The sequence below is a fragment of the Macrosteles quadrilineatus genome, unplaced genomic scaffold, assembly GCF_028750875.1.
Source record: "Macrosteles quadrilineatus isolate MER2022 unplaced genomic scaffold, UCM_ALF_1.0 Scaffold_1__1_contigs__length_201487025, whole genome shotgun sequence".
In the NCBI taxonomy this organism is placed as follows: Eukaryota; Metazoa; Arthropoda; class Insecta; order Hemiptera; family Cicadellidae; genus Macrosteles; species Macrosteles quadrilineatus.
The window spans coordinates 37,940,047-37,964,601 of NW_026542594.1; the positions used below are offsets into that span (position 1 = coordinate 37,940,047).

Here is a 24,555-nt window from a genome sequence, read left to right on the forward strand (position 1 = left end):
TGCAACTGACGGCCACTCTTTCACCATTTGAAAACTAATGCTAACAACAGTCACAAGTAGCTCAGAGGTAAGGTAAGAGGCTCATAAGTCGAAGGACCCAGTTCGAGACCCACCCGGGCTAAAAAAATTGTATCCAGTAATTTTTTCAAAATTTGTTTTTATGAACTATTTAATCAATTTACTCAACTAATAATTGTGCTTTTCATACTAAATCTCCATTATTTTATGTTTTTATGTTTAGGCCCCATGGGATGTTTGGAAGAGATATTAAATACATTTTTTATTTAAATATTATTCACTAAAATATATTATTGGAACATATTTTTTTAATATTTAATAGATTCAAAAACATATTTTTTATATATTTAATATATTTTAAATATTATATAAAATTGACATTAATACACACTTGAGATATATAAAATAGATTTTAAATATATTTATTCATATGTATTTAATATATATTTGTGCTACTAGGGCTATGTTGTTCTAGGTTTAGGTTTGTTTTGTTTCTCAGATTATATTTGTGGCATTCGTGTCTAAGAGTGTTTGGTTTGTTTTTTATAAACTTTATTGCTTCAAGGATATAGGTGGAGGTGATGGTGAGGATTTGGTTTTTTGGGAAAAAGTGGTCTTGGTAGTGTGCTTCTTCTATAATTCCCAAAGCCTTTTGTTGCAGTATTGATAGATAAGTAGGCCTAATAAAAAAGTGTAAAATTATATTTAGAGATAACTAAAACACTCTTAAAAAAGAATGTAACGAGAACAATCTTGTTATTCTTTTTCTTTGTTCTTCTGTTCTTTAATAGGTTTCTCTTCAATTCATACACAAATTCAACAAGTCGCCATATTTAGGCCTACTCATTGGCCAATCACAGCCTTAATAAAGTTACCATGGTTACTAATCATTCAATCACAGTTTACTAAGCATTATATTGTCATCATTCTCCAGCTGTTGTACAGTATCTGAAATCTGTTGTAACATAGCGCACAGCAGACAGAAGTAAAAACGGAGCAGACGATTGTTGGCGCATGCGTTGTTTCCATTTCATTTTCATCAAAGGAGCTGGGATGTTCTAAAAGGAGGGAGAGGGGTTCGTTATATCAAGAGAAAGACGCTGACAATTCGTTAAGCAGAGGTTACGAATGGCTATATGGATATTCTGGCAATACAAAATTCCTTTTAAATTGAGGTGACTTATTAACTCTAATTTTATTTATATAGAAAGATAAGTTTTCCAGCCCTGTACAACACTGATTCACGGTCTTTTCCCGGTAATCAAAATTCAAGTACAACTTTATACACACAGAATCTCCGGTTCTCGACCTGGATGATGGCTAGTTATTTAATTTAATTTACTGTTACATATTAGTACCCGTGATAAATCAAACCCGTTATGTAAGGCCTGTTTCACATCTACCCGGCTGCCGGGTGCCGGGTGTCGTTTAACCGGCAATGGGGTGAAGAAGTATATAGCACCGTTCACACATGCACGGCATGTGTCGTGACCGGTTAATCACTTGCCCGGCCGCCGGGTACTAGTCGAGGGATGCCGGGTGCCCCCTCGGCGAAGGCCGGCTGCCGGTGCCGGGTAAACAAGCCGGTTGGAGTAGTGGGTATAGTGGCTCAATGTGACTGTTCACATACAACCGGCACCTGCCGTCTGTCGGGTGCACCAAGAGTACTTTTAGTTCAGTTCTTTGTAGTTAATGTGTATTAATTTTGGGTATTTGTTCGCAAAGTTTTGGTCATGTCCATGAATAGACCATGAACTACTTATTAATTTAGTTCAAGAGCAGAATTATTTGAATTAAATAGAATTTTTACTCAATTTATTTTTTTATTTTATTTTATTACATTAAAAATTAAAATTAAATTTTACTCCAATTCAAACTGAATCAAATAAAAAAAAATCAAGTATAAATACAATTGCAATAAATTTATTTCAAAGTACCTAACATTACAATTGCTCTATTACGTTCTATTCCCATCCCTACGACACACAAGTTTCACAAGCTGGAGTACAACTGCCGGAGTGCCGGTGTCGGCGTAATGTGAAAGGTGCACTCGTGCCAGTGCCGGCTAGAAGTCGGGTTAACGGCATGCCGGGTAGAAGCCGGGTAGATGTGAAACGAGCCTAAGCCACACGGTTATTAATCTCACTTGGTTTTGGTTTTGCTTAAAAACGTGAACGGAAATGGTTAGGGCCAACACAGTATTGGTAAACAACATTTATGTAAACATATCAGTGACAGCTAGAAAAAGGAATCTTTACGGAAAGTAAATAAAGATACGTCTTATAACACTTAAAACATATATTTACGCTTATACTGTTACTCACAAGACGGTAAACATACAAAGGATGGTAAGTGGTGATCGATTTCGATTGGACACTTCGCCTATTTTGGACATATAAATGACTGCACTTAAAGAACCAACTGAACAATTTTTGTAGGGTGAGTCGTTTCACTGATTTGTAAGCAATAAACCGTAAAAAGGGTAAACGCCTGTTCACACCGGCGTAGCCCTATACAACAGATTTATTTATAAAAATGCAATCCAAAACAGATACCGTAATAATTTTAATTGTTTAAAAAAATCAACTCAAAATTAAAATTTGTAACAAAAGGAATAAGCAAACTTGTTATTTTATTTTGTGTTATCTCAGGGGCAATAACTTGGAATACATTAGTTATTTAATTTTTTTGCTGCCTGTGAAAATAACTTACGGTACCAAATTGGTTATTTTTAGTGGTATTTATGTAAATATATGAATATTTTTTCAGTAACAAGGCAACTTGAAACCATCAACACTGAAGGCTGGACCTCCAGGATGAGCTTTATATAGTACTAGCTGTAACCGCGGGCTTCGCCCCGTTTAACTTCATAAGTGAGCTTGTTCGCAAGGCTCAATCACGTCCTGGTTGAAGTTCGTTCGCTACGCTCACTCACCTTTAGGTTGGAGTTCATTCGCTGCGCTCACTTGCTTTCAGGTTAGCTCGTTCGCTACGCTAACTCGCCTCCAGGATGAAGTTCGTTCACTACGCTCACTCACCTTTTGGTTGCAAATTAGCTGTTGTCATAAATAAAAAAAAAAAAAAAAAATAGTGCTGCACCCTATTGGTAATCCTTGTAACTTAAATGCTATTGAACATCATAGAACAGAGCCAACTTGTTTAATTGAAACAGCTGTTAAGATTCATTAATTCCATTTAAATATGAGTACTCATAAGGTTAACATGGGAAACTCCAGAGCCACTGGGGCGGAGCCCGAGAGTCCGATCAGAATTAAAACAACTTAGTTTTCCTATTTAATGCCTAAAGAATCAGTGTACCAAATTTCAGCCTCCTAGGTAAATGGGAAGTGGGAGAATTAGTGATGAGTGAGTGAGTGAGTCAGTCAGTCAGTGAGGGCTTTGCCTTTTATATATTTAGATAACATGAGGCTATCACAGACAAGTGATGTTATAAACTGTGACTAATTACTACCACAGCACTTTATATAGCACTTAACATAATTTACAATCATTTGACTCTGAAAAAGCAAAAGGCACGGTAGATAAAATATAAATACTGTAATATCAATGTTTATTTGTTACTTACCTTTAAAGTAATCTTAAAAAAATTAATCGCTAGAACTTGACTCACATTAGAACAACACAAAATCAGACAAAAATGTCAGTGTACAGTCTATAAACAGATCATGATAAGAGACAACAGTACTACAAGTGAATCAATCTCACCATTAGTGCTGCAAATAAAAATCAATGTTGCCACACACTAAAAATTAATATAAAAACTGTATACTTCGATGACAACAGTTACCATATAACTTTAATTGATCTTGGGGGATTAGTGAGTACTTGGTTAAAGAGATTTTATTTCTCATATTTTAAGTGTATTCAATGCATTTGTGATTGAAAAAAACCTTTAAAGTTTTAAAAACTGAAGGGGAAACAAGTATAGATATGTGCATTGATTTAACAAGTCTCATATCTTTTGTGTTCCCCTTTCATGCTTAAATCAAGTCAAAATCTTCCTTATCTCAATTCTAGAATGTCTGTCAAAGAGTCCTGCTTGGGAATAGAACTTTACAGTTCACATGAAAGTGTACTGATGAATTTCTCCTGCTAAGCTGTACAATTATGAGATGTTCTTTATATACAATTTTATACTTCAAACCCCTGCTTCATCAATCACTGTTCAGTCACACAAAAACCACCAGGTGGATATTTATTCAGCAAATAATAACGAATTGAGCGGAGCGAGCGAAGCTCTTATACGTTGACTTTTATGCATTTCGTAATACGCAAACTCCTCCTAGACGGCTGAATCAATCGTTTTCAAATTTTGCATGGTGATAAAGACCATACCGGTGAGTGCCAACATCTATATGGCGTTAAAAAAGTCTCTCAGGAATCCGCCCCACTGGGTCTTAAAGTTTTAATGTAATCCTTATGGAAGCAGTATTTGACACATAAACAAAGACATATGATCAGCTGTTGACTTTTGAATGCAGAAGATAAATAAATAGCTGATAGCATTATTCCACAGATATTAGAACATAAACGGTGGTATGGATCATAAATATAATCAAATGACGACACTAGCTTGAGGTCCGTGACATAGGAAGTGGTGAAGGAAGTAGTAAAGGTGAGCAGTCTGGAAACTACTGTTTATGACAATTAGGTTAAGGTATCTGCAATCCTAAAATGCTATTGGAAGGGAAGGAAACAGGTCCGCGACGTAGAAAGTGGTGAAGGAAGTAGTCAAGGTGAGCTGTCCGGAGTGTGGAAACTGTTTATGACGATTAGATTAAGGTATCTACAATCATATAATGCTATAGGAAGGGAGAAAAACCGGTCCGCGATGTACGAAGTGGTGAAGGAAGTAGTAAAGGCGAGATGTTCGGGGTATGGGATCTGTTTATGACCATTAGATTAAGGTATTTGCAATCCTAAAATGCTATGGGAAGGGAGGAAAACAGGTCCGTGACGTAGGAATTGGTGAAGGAAGTAGTCAATGCGAGCTATCCGGAGTGTGGAAACTGTTTATGCCGATTAGATTAAGGTATCTACAATCCTATAATGCTATAGGAAGGGAGGAAAACCGGTCCGCGATGTAGGAAGTTTTTAAGGAAGTAGTAAAGGCGACTTTTTCGGAGTGTGGGAACTATTTATGACGATTAGATTAAGGTATCTTGGTATCTACAATCTTAAAATTCTATGGGAAGAGAGGGAAACAGGTCTGTGACGTAAGAAGAGGTGAAGGAAGTAGTAAGGTGAGCAGTGTGGAGTTTGGGAACTGGAAACCGTTTGTAGCAGTTAGATTAATGTATCTGCAATGCTGAAATGCTATGAGAAGGGATGGAAGCATGCCCACGACATAGAAAATGGTGAAAGAAGTAGTAAAGGCTAGCAGTGCGGAGTGTGGGCAATGTTTGTGACAATTAGATTAACGTATCTAAAATACCAAAATGCTATGGAAAGTGATAAAAACAGGTCTACGATGTAGGAAGTGGCTTAGGAAGTAATAAAGTTAATAAAGTTAATAAAGTTTATTCCCTAACGCATGCACCAATGACGACTGTTTTTACTGCAATACGACAAAAACAATATAATATGAACCCTTGATGACTCCGCTCAATTTTGTGGATGCATCTGTGAATGCCACCTAGTTTAAATATCACATTAGTTACATACACTAGCTAATCTGGTAGCAGTTTTTAAGCTTTGGTAGCATTTTTAGCATTTTGCTATACACAACTTAAAAATGCGAGGTTACATTGTTTTTGCAGGCTATAACAAATTTGCTACAAATTAATAAAATTGAATAGGTATGAAATGTTCAAACATGCAATACTACTGGCAATCCATCCATCTATATATTAATAGGCAAGCATGTTTCTTTAAAACCTTTTTTCTCAGCTTGTGGGCATCGCAGGAAAAATCTTCTTATACTGTTAGAAGGATATTTTTCTGTAGGTGTGCAGAATCCCTTTAAAAATTAAAATAGGCTCAGAAATAAGCACAAGAAATGAATTTGAAATTTAAAAAAAATTAACATGGGCTTTATGGGTTTCCATGCTGGTGACGAAATAACAATGAAATATAAACAGAAAATCAAAACAAATTGAAGAAACTCCAATAACATGTTTTATTTACAGTGTGGGGTGAAAATAGAGAAGTCTGTTCATTACAAATTTTTGGTTGAGTTTCGACCACTGGACGACCTCTAGTTTGTTTTAATGCTTAAAGAATAATATTTTTCCTACAGTTGTCTGGCAGTTTTTATCACTTTTGCTAAAACTAACTTCATCCCAGCCTATAGCCAACCCTGTCTGGTAGGGATTTGTTTGCATCATGAAATAGACAAGTTGCAATAAAGACTATATATGCTGTTTTCTTTACAACTCTATTACATTTGGTATGTTGCTTATATATAATTAATTGTGATACATACAAATGGTGATAACCTGATGTTCAGTGTAGGTATAGTGAAGCAATAAAACTGTTGTTATTGTTTAAATTTTTTTATTTCCAACAAATTATGCATATTTAAATTTGGGTAAAAAAGTATTTAATATAAAGTGATGCATACAACAAATTTAATTTTCTACAACCCTACAACCTTTATACAATATCTATGTGCAATGTACCTCTGACCAGCTTGACTGTTATATGGCTTACAATTATGTTTAAAGTTTAGAAATATTTTGTACCGTAAAGACAAACGCTCTAATAGTTAAAGTTAAATATTAATTACTTTGAGAAACAAGAAACAGCTAACTAATGGATTGTTTTTATTGTACTGGAATAACAAAAATTTTCCAAAATATGACAAGTAAAAATAGTCATAGTTCAATCAAATCTTAGTCCAGTTGCAATACCATTTAAAAACTTAACAACTCTGATAAACAGTACCATAGATAAAACATACAGTACTTGAATAAAACAGAACAAACACGTTGGTATCCAACCACATAGCTTTCATAACTATTCCTTCGTCATAATATGTATATTTTAGAGTTATTTTTGGGTAGAAAAATTACAGGGATTTGTGTAAAACAATACATTTCATTTGTTAAAATCATGTCAACAAGACATAAAAACATGGTACTTAATTTGCTTATGAATTATATAAAGAATTAAATATTTTTTACTTAACTTCATTATTGAACTTCAGTTAAAATTTACTGCCTTGATGAGCCACTTTCACCTACATTGCCATAAAATTCCTTAGGAGCTATAGTTGAGATTTCTGTTTCATTTCTTTTATTACACATAGTTTCTTTTTCTTGAGATGGCAAACATTGTTCCTTGTCTCCTCGCTTCTTTGGGGAATGATCCTGTACACGAAACAGAACAACGCATGCCCTTCGATATGAACGATCTTCAGTAGTAGGAGCATTTCCATAAGGCTCTTCTTCCTTATAAGTACTATAAGGTTCTAATAAGTCTGATGTTTCAATTGTGCAACAAATTTCACTCTCATCAAATTCACCTGTATCAAAGCCTGAATGAGGTTTAAACTCTCTATCATTCCAACTAACCCAAAAATACGGCGTGATGGATGTTTCACGTAGCTCATCATCACCATAGTAGTCGGCACCTACTTCATAGGTTTCCTGATGTTCCACCAAAGCAAGACACGGTTTTAAACCCAGGTGTTTGGCGACGACAAACAAAGCATATCCTCGTGTCCTATCAGACCCTTTCAGCAAACTCCATTTCAAGCTACACTTTGTATAGCTATGATTCATATAAAATATAAGCCTTGTAGGATGATCCACCCCGAAATAGTCCTCTACAGCTTTTTTAAGGTATTTATCTACCTTTACAGTTTGTAAAATATCTGGAGAGTTTAAGACAATGTTGAATGTTAACGCAACCCGATATCCTTGGGTAACTTTAGTGATCTCGTGTCTACAATCTGGGTAGAAAGCAATGCACTTAACGATTTCATGTGCTTGAGATCCAAAAAACACATGTTTTTTCCCATCATGCTCAATATGCAAATCCCCTCCATGGTGATGAGAAGGCAAGACGACTACAAGAGTTGCGACCATTCTTTTAATTTTTTCAGAATCTCTATGCTTTCCAAAAAACTGGCCAGGGCCATAAATTAACAAGTTATAGAGATGAGGTTCTAAAGAGCAATTATTTTCAATATTCAGTCCAGTCTTGATTCTGTCGAGAACTGCTGCAAGACTTTTATCTTTTATGTTGACTTTCAGTGCATTGGCCTGAATTGTCTGAGAGTCACGAATGTTTGTGTCCAGACAAGTTTGGTCTCCTTTGCCAAATACTGCCTTTGAGGATACCTTGATGAGCTTTTGAATACAATTTTCATCAATTGGGAAAGTAATATCGCCTACTCCTTCAACTGAAACGCACACATCTTTGCTAAGAAAGGAGTCTTCTACACAAAAGTATTGTGGTTCACTTCCTACTGAAGTATCGTCATCTTTTGTCAGCTTCTTGAGAGCTTTAGTAACAGCTTCAAGGGCCATTTTGATCAAACCTGCAAGAAAGCACATAAAAAATAGTTTGTTTTCATTAATCAAGATTTTTATAGATTTCATGGAATTAGGATGATTTGCTAGGACATCAGATTTTTTTAAATAGTTATGACACCTTAGATTTCAATTTTGGAGAGTATAGGCTATATATAGTCAATGGTAGAGGTTAACTAAAACTCCATTAATATTTTCTCCCTCTTTAGATTCCTTAAAAAAGTTGTTCTATTAAATTGTAGGCCTATTATTAAATAAATGTATTATATAAATTCATACCGGTATTGGACTATTTATATAATTAGGCCTATTTACTATACAATATGGCAAATTTCAAAGCTTTATTAAAAAATTTTACTGAAGCTGTACCAATGATTATTTTTTAGAAATAGAAGGTAAACTTACTGTAAGTAAGACTGATCATGTAACTTTCTCAATCGGTCAGTGTTCCGGCTTTTTTAGCATTGCATGTGAAGATATGACTCTGAATAGTAACTTAATGACTTTTGTAAATTTCTTGGAATATTTTTTGACAAACATTTTACTTGGGATAAACACATTGAACATGTTGGTGCTAAGGTCTTCAGTGGCATTTCTTTGCTAAGAAGGTGTTTAGTATTTAGAACGAAAAAAGAACTATTAACTTTATATTAATACAAAAGAAGAATAATTATTTTATTTAAAAAACAAAAGGTAATGCCAAATGCCAGAGCCACAGAACCCAAGTCCACTTTATCTTCAGACAACAACCTTATCGCTTTATTCATGTCTAATTGTCCTCCTTATCGCTTGTCGTTCGTTACAGACAGGTAAGCCTTCTTTCACACCAGCGCGGTGTGGGACCGTCCCGCACAGGACGATGCTGTTTAGACTATTGAATCATATGGGAGCTTTCACACCTGTGCGGGTTGGCCCAGACAGACCTAAACCGTCCGGGTTGAAAAATCACCCGCACGAACCTAAACTTCCAATGCAGGTCGAAACCGCATGAATATTTTTTAGATCATGGGCTCTTATGTATGCTTTCACACTTGCACGGGACGGGCTGGTTTCGCCCGCACATAAATCAGTAATTTTGACAGTCTATGCTTATCAGTGGTTGAGTGTGGTTGATTTTGTAATACTCTTGTTAACTTAATAGGGAAGTTTGTTGTTTTTGGTATGGAAGTTGAAATTGATATAGAGCTGATTAGTTTGGTCAAGCTTTATATTTGGTTTAGTTTGAAGGCCAGTGTGTAGGACGAGACCCCCACTGCAGCAAACCATCTTTCATTTTCATGTTTAAATTTGTACAAAAGATTTGATTAAACATGTCTGATTTATTTAATATAAAAACATTTGGTTTAACAAGCTCTTACATGTTCTTCTAAATGGAAGGAAATGAAGTGTTGTTTAAGCTAAAACCGCATACAAATATGTGCATAAAAATCCATTTAGGCTATATCAAAATTTGAACTACAGAATTACTTCTTAGTTCTTCTTATCTTTTAAGTGCACTGAAATAAAAAAAATGGTCCCAGTTGTTATAGTATACTTCATAACAAGAGTAGAAAGTGATTCATTACATATTAGAGAACATGTTTGAAGTGCGAGATTTTTCAAGCTGCAATAAATGGTCGCGAACAAGTATAGACCCACTTTCACTCGTGTTTTGAACGTTACTTTTCGCTACAATACAAAGAATAATTATTTTCTTCATTACAAAACTCATAGAATTTGTTAGGTTATGCCTTCGATTTAAAGTTAATGTTACCTTTAGTTGTTGAAAAATGAAAATGAAACAGTCGATAAAACAATAACAAATATTTGTTTTTTACGTCAGCTAAATCAAAAAAATATAGTAAACATTACTTTCGCATAGTAAACATTCTTTAGCTGTAATAACCAATGCAATGACAGATTTTCGCAGATGATAAACATACAACGAAAACATGTCCATTTAACAGTAGTGTAGCGACCTATGAAATACGCTTCTTCTCTATAGGGAAGCATGGCAAAAGGTGTATTTAGATTTGAAATCAGTTATGCCGTTGACATTCTACAGAAGTTTAAGATCCGTTACCCCACAGCTGTCACCATAACTACGGCATCGATCCAATTAGGTTATTTAACAAGGGTGCACTGTATTTTATTTTCAGATACAAGAAGTAGCATAACCACCTTACTTTTATTTATTTGAATGAAATACATAAAAAAATCACAAAGTTTCAGCCTGGAAACGCCCGGCTCCGGACAGCTAGTGTGAAAGGGCCTTGCGGGTCGTCCCGCATCGACGGTGCGGGACGGTGCCGCACAGCGCTGGTGTGAAAGAAGCCTAACCTGGTCATTCTCTCTCTGTCCAGAGCCCTATTAATATGGTCTAGTACCGGCCACGTCTTTTAATCTCATTACTATTAACATTATTTAATCAAGTTGTTTCAGTATTCATTTTTTGCTTTCCCCCCCTATACCATAGTATATGGAAAAAGAATTGTTTTTGTAAAAATTTTCGAGTTTCACTTTGAGTGGATATATCAATTTGGACAATATTTCAAGAACATATCATGGTATCTCCAGGCGTTTTTTTTTTTCATTTCTTTGAAATTTTGATTTTTAATGAGGATTTTCCCATAAATCCCCATAAAAAATGGAAAAGTTGGATTTTCTCGAAACTGGCACGAACGATTTTCTTAAAAAGTTAGTAAGCCTATGTTATAGTCCTTTAAATTCTGAACAAAATGGTACAAATCCCATTTCTGTAAAAATTATGGTTCCAAAGTTATTGTAACTTATGTTATTTTCCCAAAAAAAAAACCATAAAATACAAAAAATAATCTGATTTTTAGAGAAAAGCTGGTTTTGATCCAAATTAATATGTTATGGTCCTTATAATTCTAAAAAATAGAACAACAGTGACCACGAACAATTAAGACTTAGCGTTACGTGCGAACATCAAGCCTTCAAACAGGAAGAAGAGCGAAAATCGTCCCATCAAACATCCAACAACCAAACCAAGGACACGAATCTGAAGTTCAAATACGCCATCTTTCCCACTTCCCCCTATGTCTGCACTGGAGTTTTTAAAGGTACATGTTTTCCACCACCTGTGGATCACCATGCATTTTTCAACATTCAACTTAAGGCCGTGCTTCCTTGACCACTCACTTATTCTCTCAAGATCCATGTTTGCATCCTCAAAGGCACAGTTGAATGAGCCAATTGGGTAGGAAAAAAGCAACTGGCAGTCATCTGCATATGCATGCACATTACAGTGACGTACACACGTGGTAAGGTCGGCTGTGTAGAGTGTAAACAAGATGGGTCCCAGACAACTCCCCTGTGGGACTCCCCTAAGTTTTTTAAGGGGAGGCGTTGTGTCTACATCCATCCTGGTTACCTGGGATCTGTTTCCCAAGTACGACCTTAGCCAGCTAATTGCCACATCCCCAAATCCAAAGTGTCTCAATTTGCTGAGTAGCAAACCATGGCTGATGGAGTCAAAGGCCTGCGAGTAATCAAGCATGATCAAAGAGCTACACCGGCCGCTGTCTCTCGCTGCAAACAAATCTGCAAACAGGTTTCTCAATGCAGTGTTTGTGCTATGATTTTTTCTAGGGATGGTCAAGTCTCGAAATTTCGGGAAATTTTAAATCTCGTTACACGAGACGAGATTTCTTTTTGGCCGAGATTTTTACCGAGACGGGAATAAAAAAAAAAAAAAAAAAATTAAAAACGCCTGCAGAAAGTCAATGCAATACCCCCAATACAGGAGCGTGTTGTAGTTGCGTTTTCCTTTGTGAAGGCGTTCTTATTTAATTAATTCTTTAAATGTAAATATTACTTTCATTATTTTAATAATATTACTTTAATAACATTTGAGAAGTTTTGTAAAGTGTAAGCAGTGTGAGAAATGTTTTATTACTATAAAAAGTCAAAACAAGTAACTATATAAAAATTAATATTGCTTTTATTTTATGATTTATTTTATTTTAGGATAAGTTGAACTCTATCCTAACTGATATCACTATGTTTCCTAATCGTAGGCATTTTTAATAAGTTAGGCGTGATTAATAAAAAAATGTTATGCTGATGTTTTTTAATAAAAGATTGTAAATATTCTTGCCTATTATCATTATTTTTGTATTTAAACAGTCATCTAACAATGTTACAAAATCAGGTAAAAATTTTGAACGTGCATTTCCCGTTGTGTATGAGAAGGGAAATCCCGTCTCGATCTCGTCTCGAAATTTTATGAGAAATAAAAAATCTCGTCTCGAACTAAAACCCAATCTCGTCCATCCCTAATTTTTTCTAAACCCAGATTAAAATTTAGGCAATAAATCTCCTTCATCAATGAAATCCGTAATTTGTGGAACAGTTATCTTTTCAAATACTTTCGACAGAGCTGGCAGGACTGAAATTGGCCTAAGTTCATTCAAATTAGAAGGATTCTCCTTCTTGGGCAATGGATGGACGATACTTTGCTTCCAGGTTCTAGGAAAATTTCTCAAAGTCAAGTCAAAATGATTTATTACATAAAATAAAAACAATATTACAATACATTGTAAGTAAAAGGAATTATTCCCCCGAATAAACTATTGATCCATGATCGGGGGAAGAGTTAACAATATCATCAGTCTTTGGGTATTGTAAAATTGTTCTAATCACTGCACTTTTTTATTCTAAGCACAAAAATTTAATAAATCTAAGCTCTAAACTAAATAACTGTATTTTAAACGCTAACAAAAATTTGAATTCTAAAATAAAGTGAATTACTTTTTAACATTAAATGCAACGTCGTACTACCTCGCACAAGACTCAGCCCATTGTATTTACTCCAACACAATGAGCTGAATCCCATATAGAACAATATGGATTTAAAATGTTTTTCAAGTAAAATTTAAAAAAATGTGACCAATGACTGAATCATGACAATATCATACGTCTGGGATATAGACCGACTGGATCAAAGCCTCTGCAGCAGCCCGCCCGATGTGCGCGAGCCACTCGCCGATCATCCGCTTATAAACAGCAACACTGCAACTCTCAGCCTCAATAATGTTTGTTGGAAGATTACGGTACAGGACGTGAGCAATATAAAATGAATTTTTGTTAGTGGTCGTAAGAATAGATTTTGGGCAACTCAAGTCAAAGTTTAAACGATTTCTTGTAGGGTACCTATGGCGAATCTCAGAAAATATTTGTTCTTTATTGGATTTAATGAATAATAATAATGTTCTAATGAAAAGCTGTCTGACGTTTAGTACTGGAAAATCAAGGAAAAGCTGGTCTGTTGAGTAATGGAGAGGTTTTTTAAGAATTTTTCTTATCCAATGATTTTTGTGAGATGAATAAGGGCTCTAACACAGCTGCCGAGACGCCAACCCATGCCAGGACACCGTATTGTAACACCTACTGCACAAAGGCATAATACACTTATTCCTGTAGCTAAAGATGTATTGATTAAATCTGTTATGGCCCCAATAGCAAACGGACTAATAGTTTTTATTTATTTTATCAATTCCTACAGCTCTGGAAGTTATCTCATTCATAGCAGATTTTACTTCATATTCTGACACAGCTTTAAAATTTAAATACGGTATATTTTTATGATCATTGTGGGTCGTGTTTCTGTACGTATAGGCTATTCATTATATCTTTGTCCACATCATAAAATGATCCCATTTTTACAAAATATTCATTCATATCATTGACATTAAAATCTTTGAATATCGTAAAAGTTCTTTTTTCCACGCCATATAGCACAATTCAATTGATTTCTAATTTTTTTATACTCCATCCAATCATATTCATGTCTCGTACTCAAATACTTCTGTTTCAACTTATTAGCGAATTTCCCTAGGGAAGTAGCTATTACCGTAGGTCTCATGGTAAGACCTAGGCCCGGGACCGATTTACTTTTTCATTTTGATGTCCCCAGAGGCCAAAAAGACCATTTGTTCAAAATTTTATATATATAGAGATATATATGTAGGCTATGTGTGTCCGTCCGGACAATAACTTAAGTAATTTTTGTCCCATTTTTTTGATAAAATTTTGTTTGAAGGTGTTAGGCGGGATAAACTTGAATGAGTTCGCGATCCAGCATGATCGGACCATTGGAAAGGGGTTTAACGGGGGGTTTTATGGGGTGAAAATTGGTTTTTCTCATTTTTTACCCTCTAAACACAAAATTTCCCAATTTCTCTCCAGACCTTTTTAAAGAGTTTAAAAAAACAAATAATTTAGTATATCAAAGTGTTTTTGTACAATTATTGGTTACAGAGAAAATTCAAAAAATTGTTATTTTAAAATTCCCATGTTATTCTTACGGAGAATATTGCAAAATGTTGTAGTTGGCTTGTTTATGGATACCATTTTGACCAAACTTGGCAGATTTATTTATATCATACTAAGCTATTGATATTTTAATAAAAACACACATTATTAGTTTCCCTCTAGCAGCTAACCTAGGTACTCGTTAACATAAATGTTAATTTAATAGCTTAGTTGAAAATCATCCAGGCAAATGGAAATTCGCTTAGTCGGCAGGTTTGCTGCAGCAGGGGTATTTTTACACGTGTTAATTCTATTACTTTCTCCTTTCTCCATGCTGCTTTTCTCCTAGTCATTCTCCTTGTAACAAGGGGTGCTCGAGTATCATAAATTTGGGATCACTTCATTTGTCCGAGGTTTCAACTGTCCGAGCTTGTTAAAAGTTACAAAATATTAGAAAAATCAGTTGTCCGAGTTTTGATAAATAACTAATAATATTTTGATAAATCAACTGTCTGAGTTTTTATTTGTCAGAGTTTTCATTTGTCCGAGTTTATTAAATTATTTTAAAAAATATTGAAATATTAAGTGTCCGAGTTTTCAACTGTCCAAGGGTGGTTTAAATAATAATAATATTTGGTTAGATCAACTGTCCGAGCTTTCATTTGTCCGAGTTTTCAACTGTCCGAGTAGCGTCAACATCAAAAGTGACACCGCGTGCCGAGACTAGCGTGTCTCAGGCGCCTGGTCAGAAGCCTATGTAAACCTATTCTGTGAAGAAGTCTGTCATTGTGCTGTAATTATAAAAATAACTTTATATTTTTTTATCATAAAATTATTTTTTTTATCACAAGACTAATTTTACACTTTTTTATTATTAAATTGAACTGTCATCACCTAACCAAACTAACCTAACTTGCTGACAAAATGAACAACTAAGGAAACAACTTCACTTGGAGTTTTCACGTTTAGAAATCTCGCCATACGCAGTGCCGCTGGAATCACTGTGCTAAACAATGATGCCAGCCGTAAACTCCTCCTCTGTTGAGATGTCTTCCATCTCGAGCAAGATGCCTTCTTCCCACCCAGCAGTTGGCCTCCACAAACATGACCCCAAAGTTATTGCACATTAAGTCAAGTTGGTAGTTAAAATCAAACAAAGCTTTGTACAGTAGACTCCCTCTTATCCGGACTCCTCGGGACCGAGGCCAGTCCGGATAACGGTTTTTCCGGTTAAGCTGACGTCCCCAAGAACTCACTAAAATGGACCGTTTACGGTGATATTCGACTTAAATTTAGGAGAGCATTGTATTTAGACATGTGATCACTGGCCTCAAATCTTTCCCACGAGAACAGTCGTTACAGTACCGCCCACTTCCTGCCGATCTAGTCCGGTTAAACCAATGTGCTGATAAAAATAGTCCGGTTAAAGAGATGTCATTTCCGTCGAGTGTAGTCCGGTTAAACCGATGTCCGGTTAAAAGGTGTCCGGATAAGAGGGAGTCTACTGTAACTGATATCTGATCTGATGACTTTGCTGTTAACATAAATTTTTGAGTGAGGAAAGTTTTTTTTAGCCGTAGACAGCAGATCGGCCATGTCGTGGAGTGCCTCCCGCTACCCCTGACCTCTGTTGTATCCTGGACCTACCCTATAACCTATCCGTGGGTTGTTCGTACCCACATGGATGTGGATGATTCTAAGATTGTGAGTGATCTCTTTGAAACTAAAGATAATAGTAAATGTAGCTCTGTAGTCATGTTGGACTACTCTCAGGTGTTTGATTCATGATATCATAAATTTTTGTTAGCCAAACTACACTACCAGTATTTCAGATTTAATGACACAGCATTAAAATGGGTTGAATCTTACTTCAAAAACAGAACTCAGGTACTGTAACAAAAATCATTGGTAAAGTATCATCACCCCTGTCAAAAGAAAGAGGAATTCCCCAAGAAACATGCTTAGGTCCAATTTTCTACAATATATACACTGATGATATTAAAAAAATTGTAAAATTGTGCAATTTACATATGCTGATGATTGCCAGATACATCTGTCCTATGATAAAAAATATTACGTTAAAGCCTTTGATGTCATTAATAATGAGCTGAATGCTATATTTGTCTGGTCAAAGAGCCATGGGTTCTCCATATTGCGCCGCAAGACATTTTAAACGAAATTAGGCAAGACATGGTCAGTAAAATTAAATGGGACAGCCATCAATATATGCGAGAAACTAAAAACGCTGGAAGTAATACTTGATGAAGACCTGACGCTATCTGACCATGTAAACCTCATGTGTCAGCGAGCCCTTGGCCGGCTGTGAGATCTATATAGATTGAAAGGGATTTTACCTGAGAACGCCAAAATAAAACTAGTAAGGGCCTTGGTATTGTCAGTTTTTGATTATTGTCTCCCAACATACAGAAATAGCATTACAAAAGGCGACCTAAATAAAACCCAACGACTACAAAACGCATCACTTAGATTTATTTATTTTGCACAAGAAGAGATCACATAACTCCTCACAGAAACGCTGCACACATTATGCAAATTAAAGATAATTGTATACACTTAACCTGCAGCCTGATATGTAAAGCAGCTATAGAGCACGGGCAGCATGTGTACCTGTGTGAGAAACTTCTCTCTCGCCAAGATGTCTCTGTCCGCAGCACAAGCAGGCAGGACAAGTTGTTGCACTTTCCTAGAGTCAGACATGAGGTGGGGAGGCGCGCCTTCTCATACTTCGGCCCTACCCCGTATAATGCTCTCCCTGATCAAGTAATAATGGGCCAACTATTTAAATACTTTAAAAAAAAGGTTAATGGAACATTTGTTTAGTAAAAGTAGTAGTATTTAAAGTAAATGTATGTTTTTATTGTTAATTTTTTGGTCTAGTCCTAGTATTGCAGATTCTGTTTTTGTTAAGTTTTAAGTACGGTAATGTTTGTTTATAGATATTTATTTTTAAATTAAATTTTAATTTAAGTTAAGTTATTAAGACTAATTAAGTTATTTTTAAGTTAAATTTTTATTTTTTTAGATTGTTTAATAGATTGTTGGTATGGATTGTTTAACATTGTTTTCATAGATTGTTTATAAATTGTTTTACAGTTAGTTTTTAGGGATTGTTTATTAGTATTAAGGACAAGAGTTGTTTTGAAAAGGAGAATTATTGTATCTGAAAAACGCTCTCTATAAATCTTTATTTATAGAGAGCGTTTTTCAGATACAATAATTCTCCTTTTTTTTATTATTTTTATTTATTATTATTATTATTTATTATTTATTTACTTATTCATTTAAACTGACTAAGCTTAGAAGATCTCCGTCCTTGGAACGGGCACACAACTAGTAAATTAATTAACTTTTAATAAGAATAAAACAGTAGGAGTATTTGTATTAACTTCCGAATAAATAATAGGAATAAAAGAACAGATGATTGGTCAGACTGAGAATTCTCACGATCAACTCGAAAAATTCCTGGGAATCTACATCGATGAAAACCTAAGCTGGTATATAGTTAGATTTTACCTGAGCAAAAAACTGTCTAGTCTAAGTTACTGTACTTTTTGTATTCCAAAGAATCCATTACCACCGATCTGGACACCAGAAAGATAGCATACCTCTCCATCTTCGCTTCAAACTTGAGATATGGAATTAATTGCAGCTGGGAGTTCCAAAATTCCACATCTGCCCAATAAGTTTACCTCAATGGTTATTGTTTACGTACCCCGCGTCACATAAAAACCTTCTAAAAACACTTTTAGACTGTTCTTTGACATCAACACTACAACTTTTATTAAGTAACTGTTTTGGGGCAGAGGCTTCCTTTTATACTAATTTGATACCTATTTCAGCAATAATTCAGCGTTCTAGGGGACCAGTGGGAATTCGGGGATTTGGGTGGAGGAGACATTAAAGTGTTTAATCATCGAGAGGAAAAGTAACTATACAGGGGAAAAGGCTAATTTGACGGAAGAAATGGGTGATTATCCGGGAGGAACCGGGGGTTTTGCCCTTAAAAAGGGGAAATTAGCTTGAAAGGGGGTAGTCACTGTCAGCACTTCATCCACCAGGGCCGGTTTAACCCATACGCGAACTACGCAGCCGCATATGGTGCCACTTGCTATCGGACACAATTTTTTTTCAGAAGAAAAAATTGGAAACAACTTTACTGACAAGTAAACGACTTAATTTTGTTTTTTTCGCTCAGAGTTATTTAAAGTATCCAAAGCACCACACCAAAGGCATTCTGTTTGTACCAACAGCACTTGAAAAATGCGTATACTTGTACAGCACTTCAACTCAAGGACTCAATGCATTGTTTTGAAGTTTCAATTTGTAGTGAGCTGACGCTCGGCAGCGTACAGCCACGGCCGCCTTTAACTCCAGGCCGCGGCCTTCGAAGTGGCAACGTCGCAAGTAGGGTTGTAACAGCCATTTTGTTTGGAAGCAGCTAATGGTATTTGTCTATTTACGAAAGCTTGGTTAGTGGGACTATGAAAATATTGACTCCGCTTAAAATGTACAGATATAGATTTCCAATTCATATTGTTTTGGTTTTCAATTCGGTATGTTTTATTTTCAATATTTTAATAAATTTATATTCATAAATTTAAATAAATAAAGTCCGTGTGAATTAATGAGCTGATGTCACCTGTCTGCCATGTTATTTTATGGGACGACTGACACTAAACAACCCTACTTGCGACGTTGCCAATTCTACAAGGCCACGGCCTGGAGTTAAAGGCGGCCGTGGTACAGCGCGGCGCCTGTGGGTTTCATTTCATGACTCATGCTCGAGATAAGCACGTAGCGCTAATTTATAATTAGTGCAGTAAAATAGAAGAAAGAGTATTATTACACTATATTTTCTATAAATTCACTATTCACTATAAATGAAAGAGTATGATTTTACATTTGGAAATCAATTGTTAACTTTGGGTTTTGCTAAAGTGTATATGATGAGTAAAAGTGTAAAAATGTTAAATTTCTGTGAATAATAAACAGTAGTTGAAAAGTCTTTTATTGCAAGTATTCTTCTAACCTAAACATATAAAAAAGTTCTTCCCAAAAAATGTCACAAATAGGCTTATGTTATGTTCATTGTGGGTGGGGTGAGGGTTGGGAATAGGTGGCGCTGATTCGGTGCCCTACTATTTGCCACCAATGTCTTTTGCTACCAGTGTCATTTGCCACCACTAGGGTCAGTTCCCGGAATTCCCGCCTTGACCGTTCCTATGTGTCACAACTATATAGTTGTAGCCTACTTATAACTTTGTGTATATTAAATAAATGGTTATAATTCCAGTTACAGCTGTGAATTGTAAAAATTTATTTTACCACTTTTTTCGGCTAAAAAAGACGCACATTCTGAGTCCTAAGTTCACTTAATCGCAAGTTAAAAAGTATAGGCCTATCCATGTTAAGGTATTTTAAACTATTTTAATATTCCTTAGGGCCTAAAGATTAGAAATCACAATAAATAATAGTTATTCAAATACTTGAAATATTACCTTAACCCTTTCAGTGCTATGAAACGATATATCGTTGTTTTAAAAAATCTCTAAGGAATATAGAGAGGAAGGTTATTTAAAAAAAAAAATAGCAAAACGGCCATTGGTGACCTGCATGTTCATAGGATACACTAACAACTACTTAGCTAAAAGATTCGCCCAATCCGATGATTTCGAGGTGTATGTCTAAACCAAGGATTATGAACACCTCACTATGCCCCAGTGGTTGTAGTATATCGCTACAAACACACAGGTCACCAATTATTTACCACACAGGACGGGATTCGAACCCGAGCAGACGAATGCCACTGGCCAAGTGACACACGCCCTAGCCTTCTCGGCTATCTGTGCTTGAAGACTGAGGAGACAAAAACCGGTATTTAAGCTGTCGCCACCGATTGCGAACAGGTAGCGCTACAGATGGTTCTTCAATGCGTTACTAGGTAGCAGCAGCAGTTAGTCACGGACTATTTAGATGAAATCTTTTAGTTTAAACACAACAGTGATCATAAATGTGTTCCTGAGACTTTGCTGCAAAACATTAGTTTCCCTAAAATGGCTATATTACGATAACCTCGTCCAAATAAATCAAGGTTAAATTCAATATTAAATTGTAAACTATATGTCTTTTGATTTTATGAGATTTTGGTTTCAAATAATGCTATCAGAACATAAAAATTTATAGGAAAACCAGAAAAATTACAACAAAAACAAAGTTTTATATAATGTTTACTACAAATACCGGGATTTATCTTTCTTATATATTTTCTTATTGTGTTATTATTCAAAATTAGCCTAATTAATAAAATAGTGACAACATGACAGTTAAAATTCAACATCAGGTAATGGAATTAAAAGGCAAACAAAAAAGTCTTACAAAATATGAATTATTGGCCTAGCACTGAAAGGGTTAAAACTGCAGTTTCAGTGTTTAGTATTCTGGGAATATACACGTTGAAGAACTTAAATGTGCCACCATTGCCATCTCAGAAACTATTCGATTTAGAGAAAACATTATTTGGGGAACTTCAACTTATTATCTTAGCCTATCTATCTATACTCTATACTATTATATAAAAATCTAATGGTGTCTGTCTGTATGCGTATTACTAATAGGTGCAAAAACTACTGAATCAACTGAGCTTAAATTTTACAAAAATATAGCTACAATACCAAGGACCATTATAGGACTATTCACATTTCGATACTGACCGTAGGCTTTGCCCCTTTGGCTTTAAAAGTTCTGAGGTGAACATTTTAAAAGTAAATATTGATCGGTCTCCATGGCTGTGATGAGAACACCAACAATGTTTGTTTACATTTGCTTTGACATTTAAGGGTGTCCGGTCATAAGTGTTAAATAAAATTTTGCATCAAACTTCATGGTAATGGCGACATAATGACGCACATTCGAGGTTCCCAACCTCAACCGTTACTAACGGGGAATGACAAATAAATTAAGGTTTTCCAAAAATTATTGTAGTCGTTATGAAAAAGGTTATATTACTCTGTTAAAAATGCACTAATTGTTAATTTAAATGTCATTTTCAGAATCCTCACAAAATTTTAAATAGATATAACACATAATTGTTGGGGTACGGAAAAATATTCTACTTAAATTTCTTCGTTAAACAATTATTTTTAATACCGACGAAAATTTAAATAACATTCAGCGATTTATTTCTCGGTTACCGAGATCCGCTGAGTTTAACAAATATTACTAAAAACTTCCTTATTTAAAGGGCTTTACAATGGTGTATAATAGTTTTTACCAAGTTTTAAATTTTCTAATGTAATTCAATCAATGTTGTGAAAAAACATGGTAGGGCAAAGAAAAGCTATTGTGAAGAATAATACATTTAACTGCAGGCAACGAATAACTTGTATTTTTTTCTCGCATGCAACGCTTTTTTTATAACTATTAAGCTATGAAAAAAAACATATAGTAGCAAAATGTGTTTGTGATAAAGTAACAGTTATCGTATATTTTTCATATTTCAGATAAGATTTCAATTAACTCGCGGAAGTTCGGTTGTGGCTATACCAAAACTACCCGACATGGATTGGACGTGGAGGAAGTGTGACATGGCCTCCTCGATCTCCAGACTTGAGCCCGTTAGATTTTTTCGTTTGGGGTTACATGTAAAGTCTAGTTTACTCGACTGTTGTAAACTCTGACGTTGAGTTACGGTAGAGAATCTTTGAGGCTGCTGGGAAAGTAAGGGAAAGATTGACGTATGAGGTCACAGTTGGCGCAATTTACAAGCGAGCTAGGGCCTGCTTGCGGGAAAACGGAGGGCACTTTACACCCAAACTGTGATTCCACCTTAAGTTGTGCTTCAGACGAAGTATGTCATAGATTTGATTTGTATTGTGTGTTTTTACTAATGTATTGTGTTTTTTTTAATAACAAATTTTCCAAAGTCTAAACAAAAACTCTTTAGTTTGATGAAAGTGTAGTCTGGTCAATCATTAATTACACAAACCCTCATCATCAGTGGTCAGCTCATAAAATAGTAAGTAAAATTCATTATTTTTTACAATATCTGTTTTGGTTTAACTGTGATTTTTCACAATAGTACATAAAATTCACCATAGATTTGACAGTAGATAATTGTAATTATACATCATTGTAAAGCCCTTTAAATAAGGAAGTTTTTAGTAATATTTGTTTAGCTCAGCGGAACTCGGTAACCGAGAAATAAATTGCTGAATGTTATTTCAATTTTTGTCAATATTAAAAATAATTGTTTAACGAAGAAATTTAAATAGAATTTTTTTCCGTACCCCAACGATTATGTGTTATATCTATTTAAAATTTTGTGAGAATTCTAAAAATGACATTTAAATTAACAATTAGTGCATTTTTAACAGAGTAATATAACCATTTTCATAACAACTACAATAATTTTTGAAAAAACTTAATTTATTTGTTATTCCCTAACGGTTGAGGTTGGGAACCTCATATGTGCGTCATTATGTCGCCATTACCATGTAGTTTGATGCAAAATTTTATTTAACACTTATGACCGGACACCCTGTATAAACAAGAAGAACTGTTAAACTGCATATTTCACAATTTCAGACAGCTGATACAAAGAAATTAAATATAATATTTTCCATAACTATGAGGTAGGTTTATTTTAATCTAACCTTTTATCATGAATTATTTATTCTAAGACTATGTCAATGATTATAGAAAAAAAAGATTTTATAACCGTTGCTGTATCGACTCCGACTCTGCTTTGGAATTTTTAAAGCGTCTTAAGTTAATAATCTTAAGTGAAAATAATGTTATTGATATGTTTTCATGAAAACAGTATGAAAATTACAATGTATAGATGTTTTGTATGAATTTAGAGGCTAGCCTACTTTAAATAAATTTTAACTGCTTCACGTGTGTTAGATTAACTTAACATAACTTGCACATCAGCACATCACATGGTTTTTTATATGTATATTTAGGTAAATTAAGTTATTGTGTTTTGCTAAACCCATGCTTAAATTAAACTAAAGAATATCATCAAAAACTAAATTGTACGTTGATTTTTGTTTTATAAAATCTGTTGTATATGTGTAACTATATTTAATTATCAAATGGTAGTACAAAATACTCTTATTTTATCTTAACGTAGCTTTCAGTTCACATTTACTTTATTTGATACATTTATTATTTGTGTTTTGTCACACCACTGATTAAATAAAACCAAGGAAAATATCATAAAACTAAGCAGTACACAGTGTTCTTTTGTTTCTAAAATCAATGAAATATCTGTTACTATGTTTTCTTAATGGTAAGTTTGAAAATGTAAAGGCAATGGACGATGGAACTGATTAAAAGAACTGGTTTGTATATTAAGTTGTTTGTTGATATTTTTGTAGAGTAGAATCAGAGATGCAATGAAACACTGTACTGTATTTGCTATTACATTTTTTAGTCCTTGATGCTTTGATAGTCATATTAGTTTTGTCTGCTGTCTTTAATGCTAAATTATTTTTTTGAAATTTTTTATAGTACCTATATAGATATAGTTTCTTTAACATTTCAAAAGACTGAATTTATAAGGCACAGCAATATTTGTAAAGTTTATAACAGCTGACTTAGTTTTGCTAATTATTTATTGTGAGTGAAAAACTGAAGATGAAAGGATTTGTGATTTAATATAAAGAAGAGTTTAATATAAAGATATTTAAATTTAATAATTAGTATTTTTGCAACTTCAAAATTGAAATTGAAAATGTCAATAATAAATTAAAAGATG

At 34.5% G+C, this 24,555-nt stretch overlaps 2 protein-coding genes across 5 annotated transcripts in view; both read right to left on the minus strand.

The window, feature by feature from the left end:
- LOC128982768 (uncharacterized) overlaps positions 1–3,677 on the minus strand; it is a 50,176-nt gene extending 46,499 nt beyond the window's left edge. The window contains exon 1 of the mRNA XM_054401729.1: positions 3,605–3,677. The gene's annotated coding sequence lies outside the window, so the exon portion shown is untranslated. The remainder of the gene's footprint in view (positions 1–3,604) is intronic.
- Positions 3,678–6,546: 2,869 nt separating this feature from the next.
- The window catches only part of LOC128982769 (uncharacterized), a 72,565-nt gene continuing 54,556 nt past the window's right edge, over positions 6,547–24,555 (minus strand). For all 4 annotated transcript variants that reach the window (XM_054401733.1, XM_054401732.1, XM_054401730.1 and 1 more), the window contains exon 3: positions 6,547–8,524. In XM_054401733.1, the coding sequence (XP_054257708.1) occupies positions 7,194–8,513 (1,320 nt within the window). In that variant the 5' untranslated portion in view covers positions 8,514–8,524 and the 3' untranslated portion in view covers positions 6,547–7,193. The remainder of the gene's footprint in view (positions 8,525–24,555) is intronic.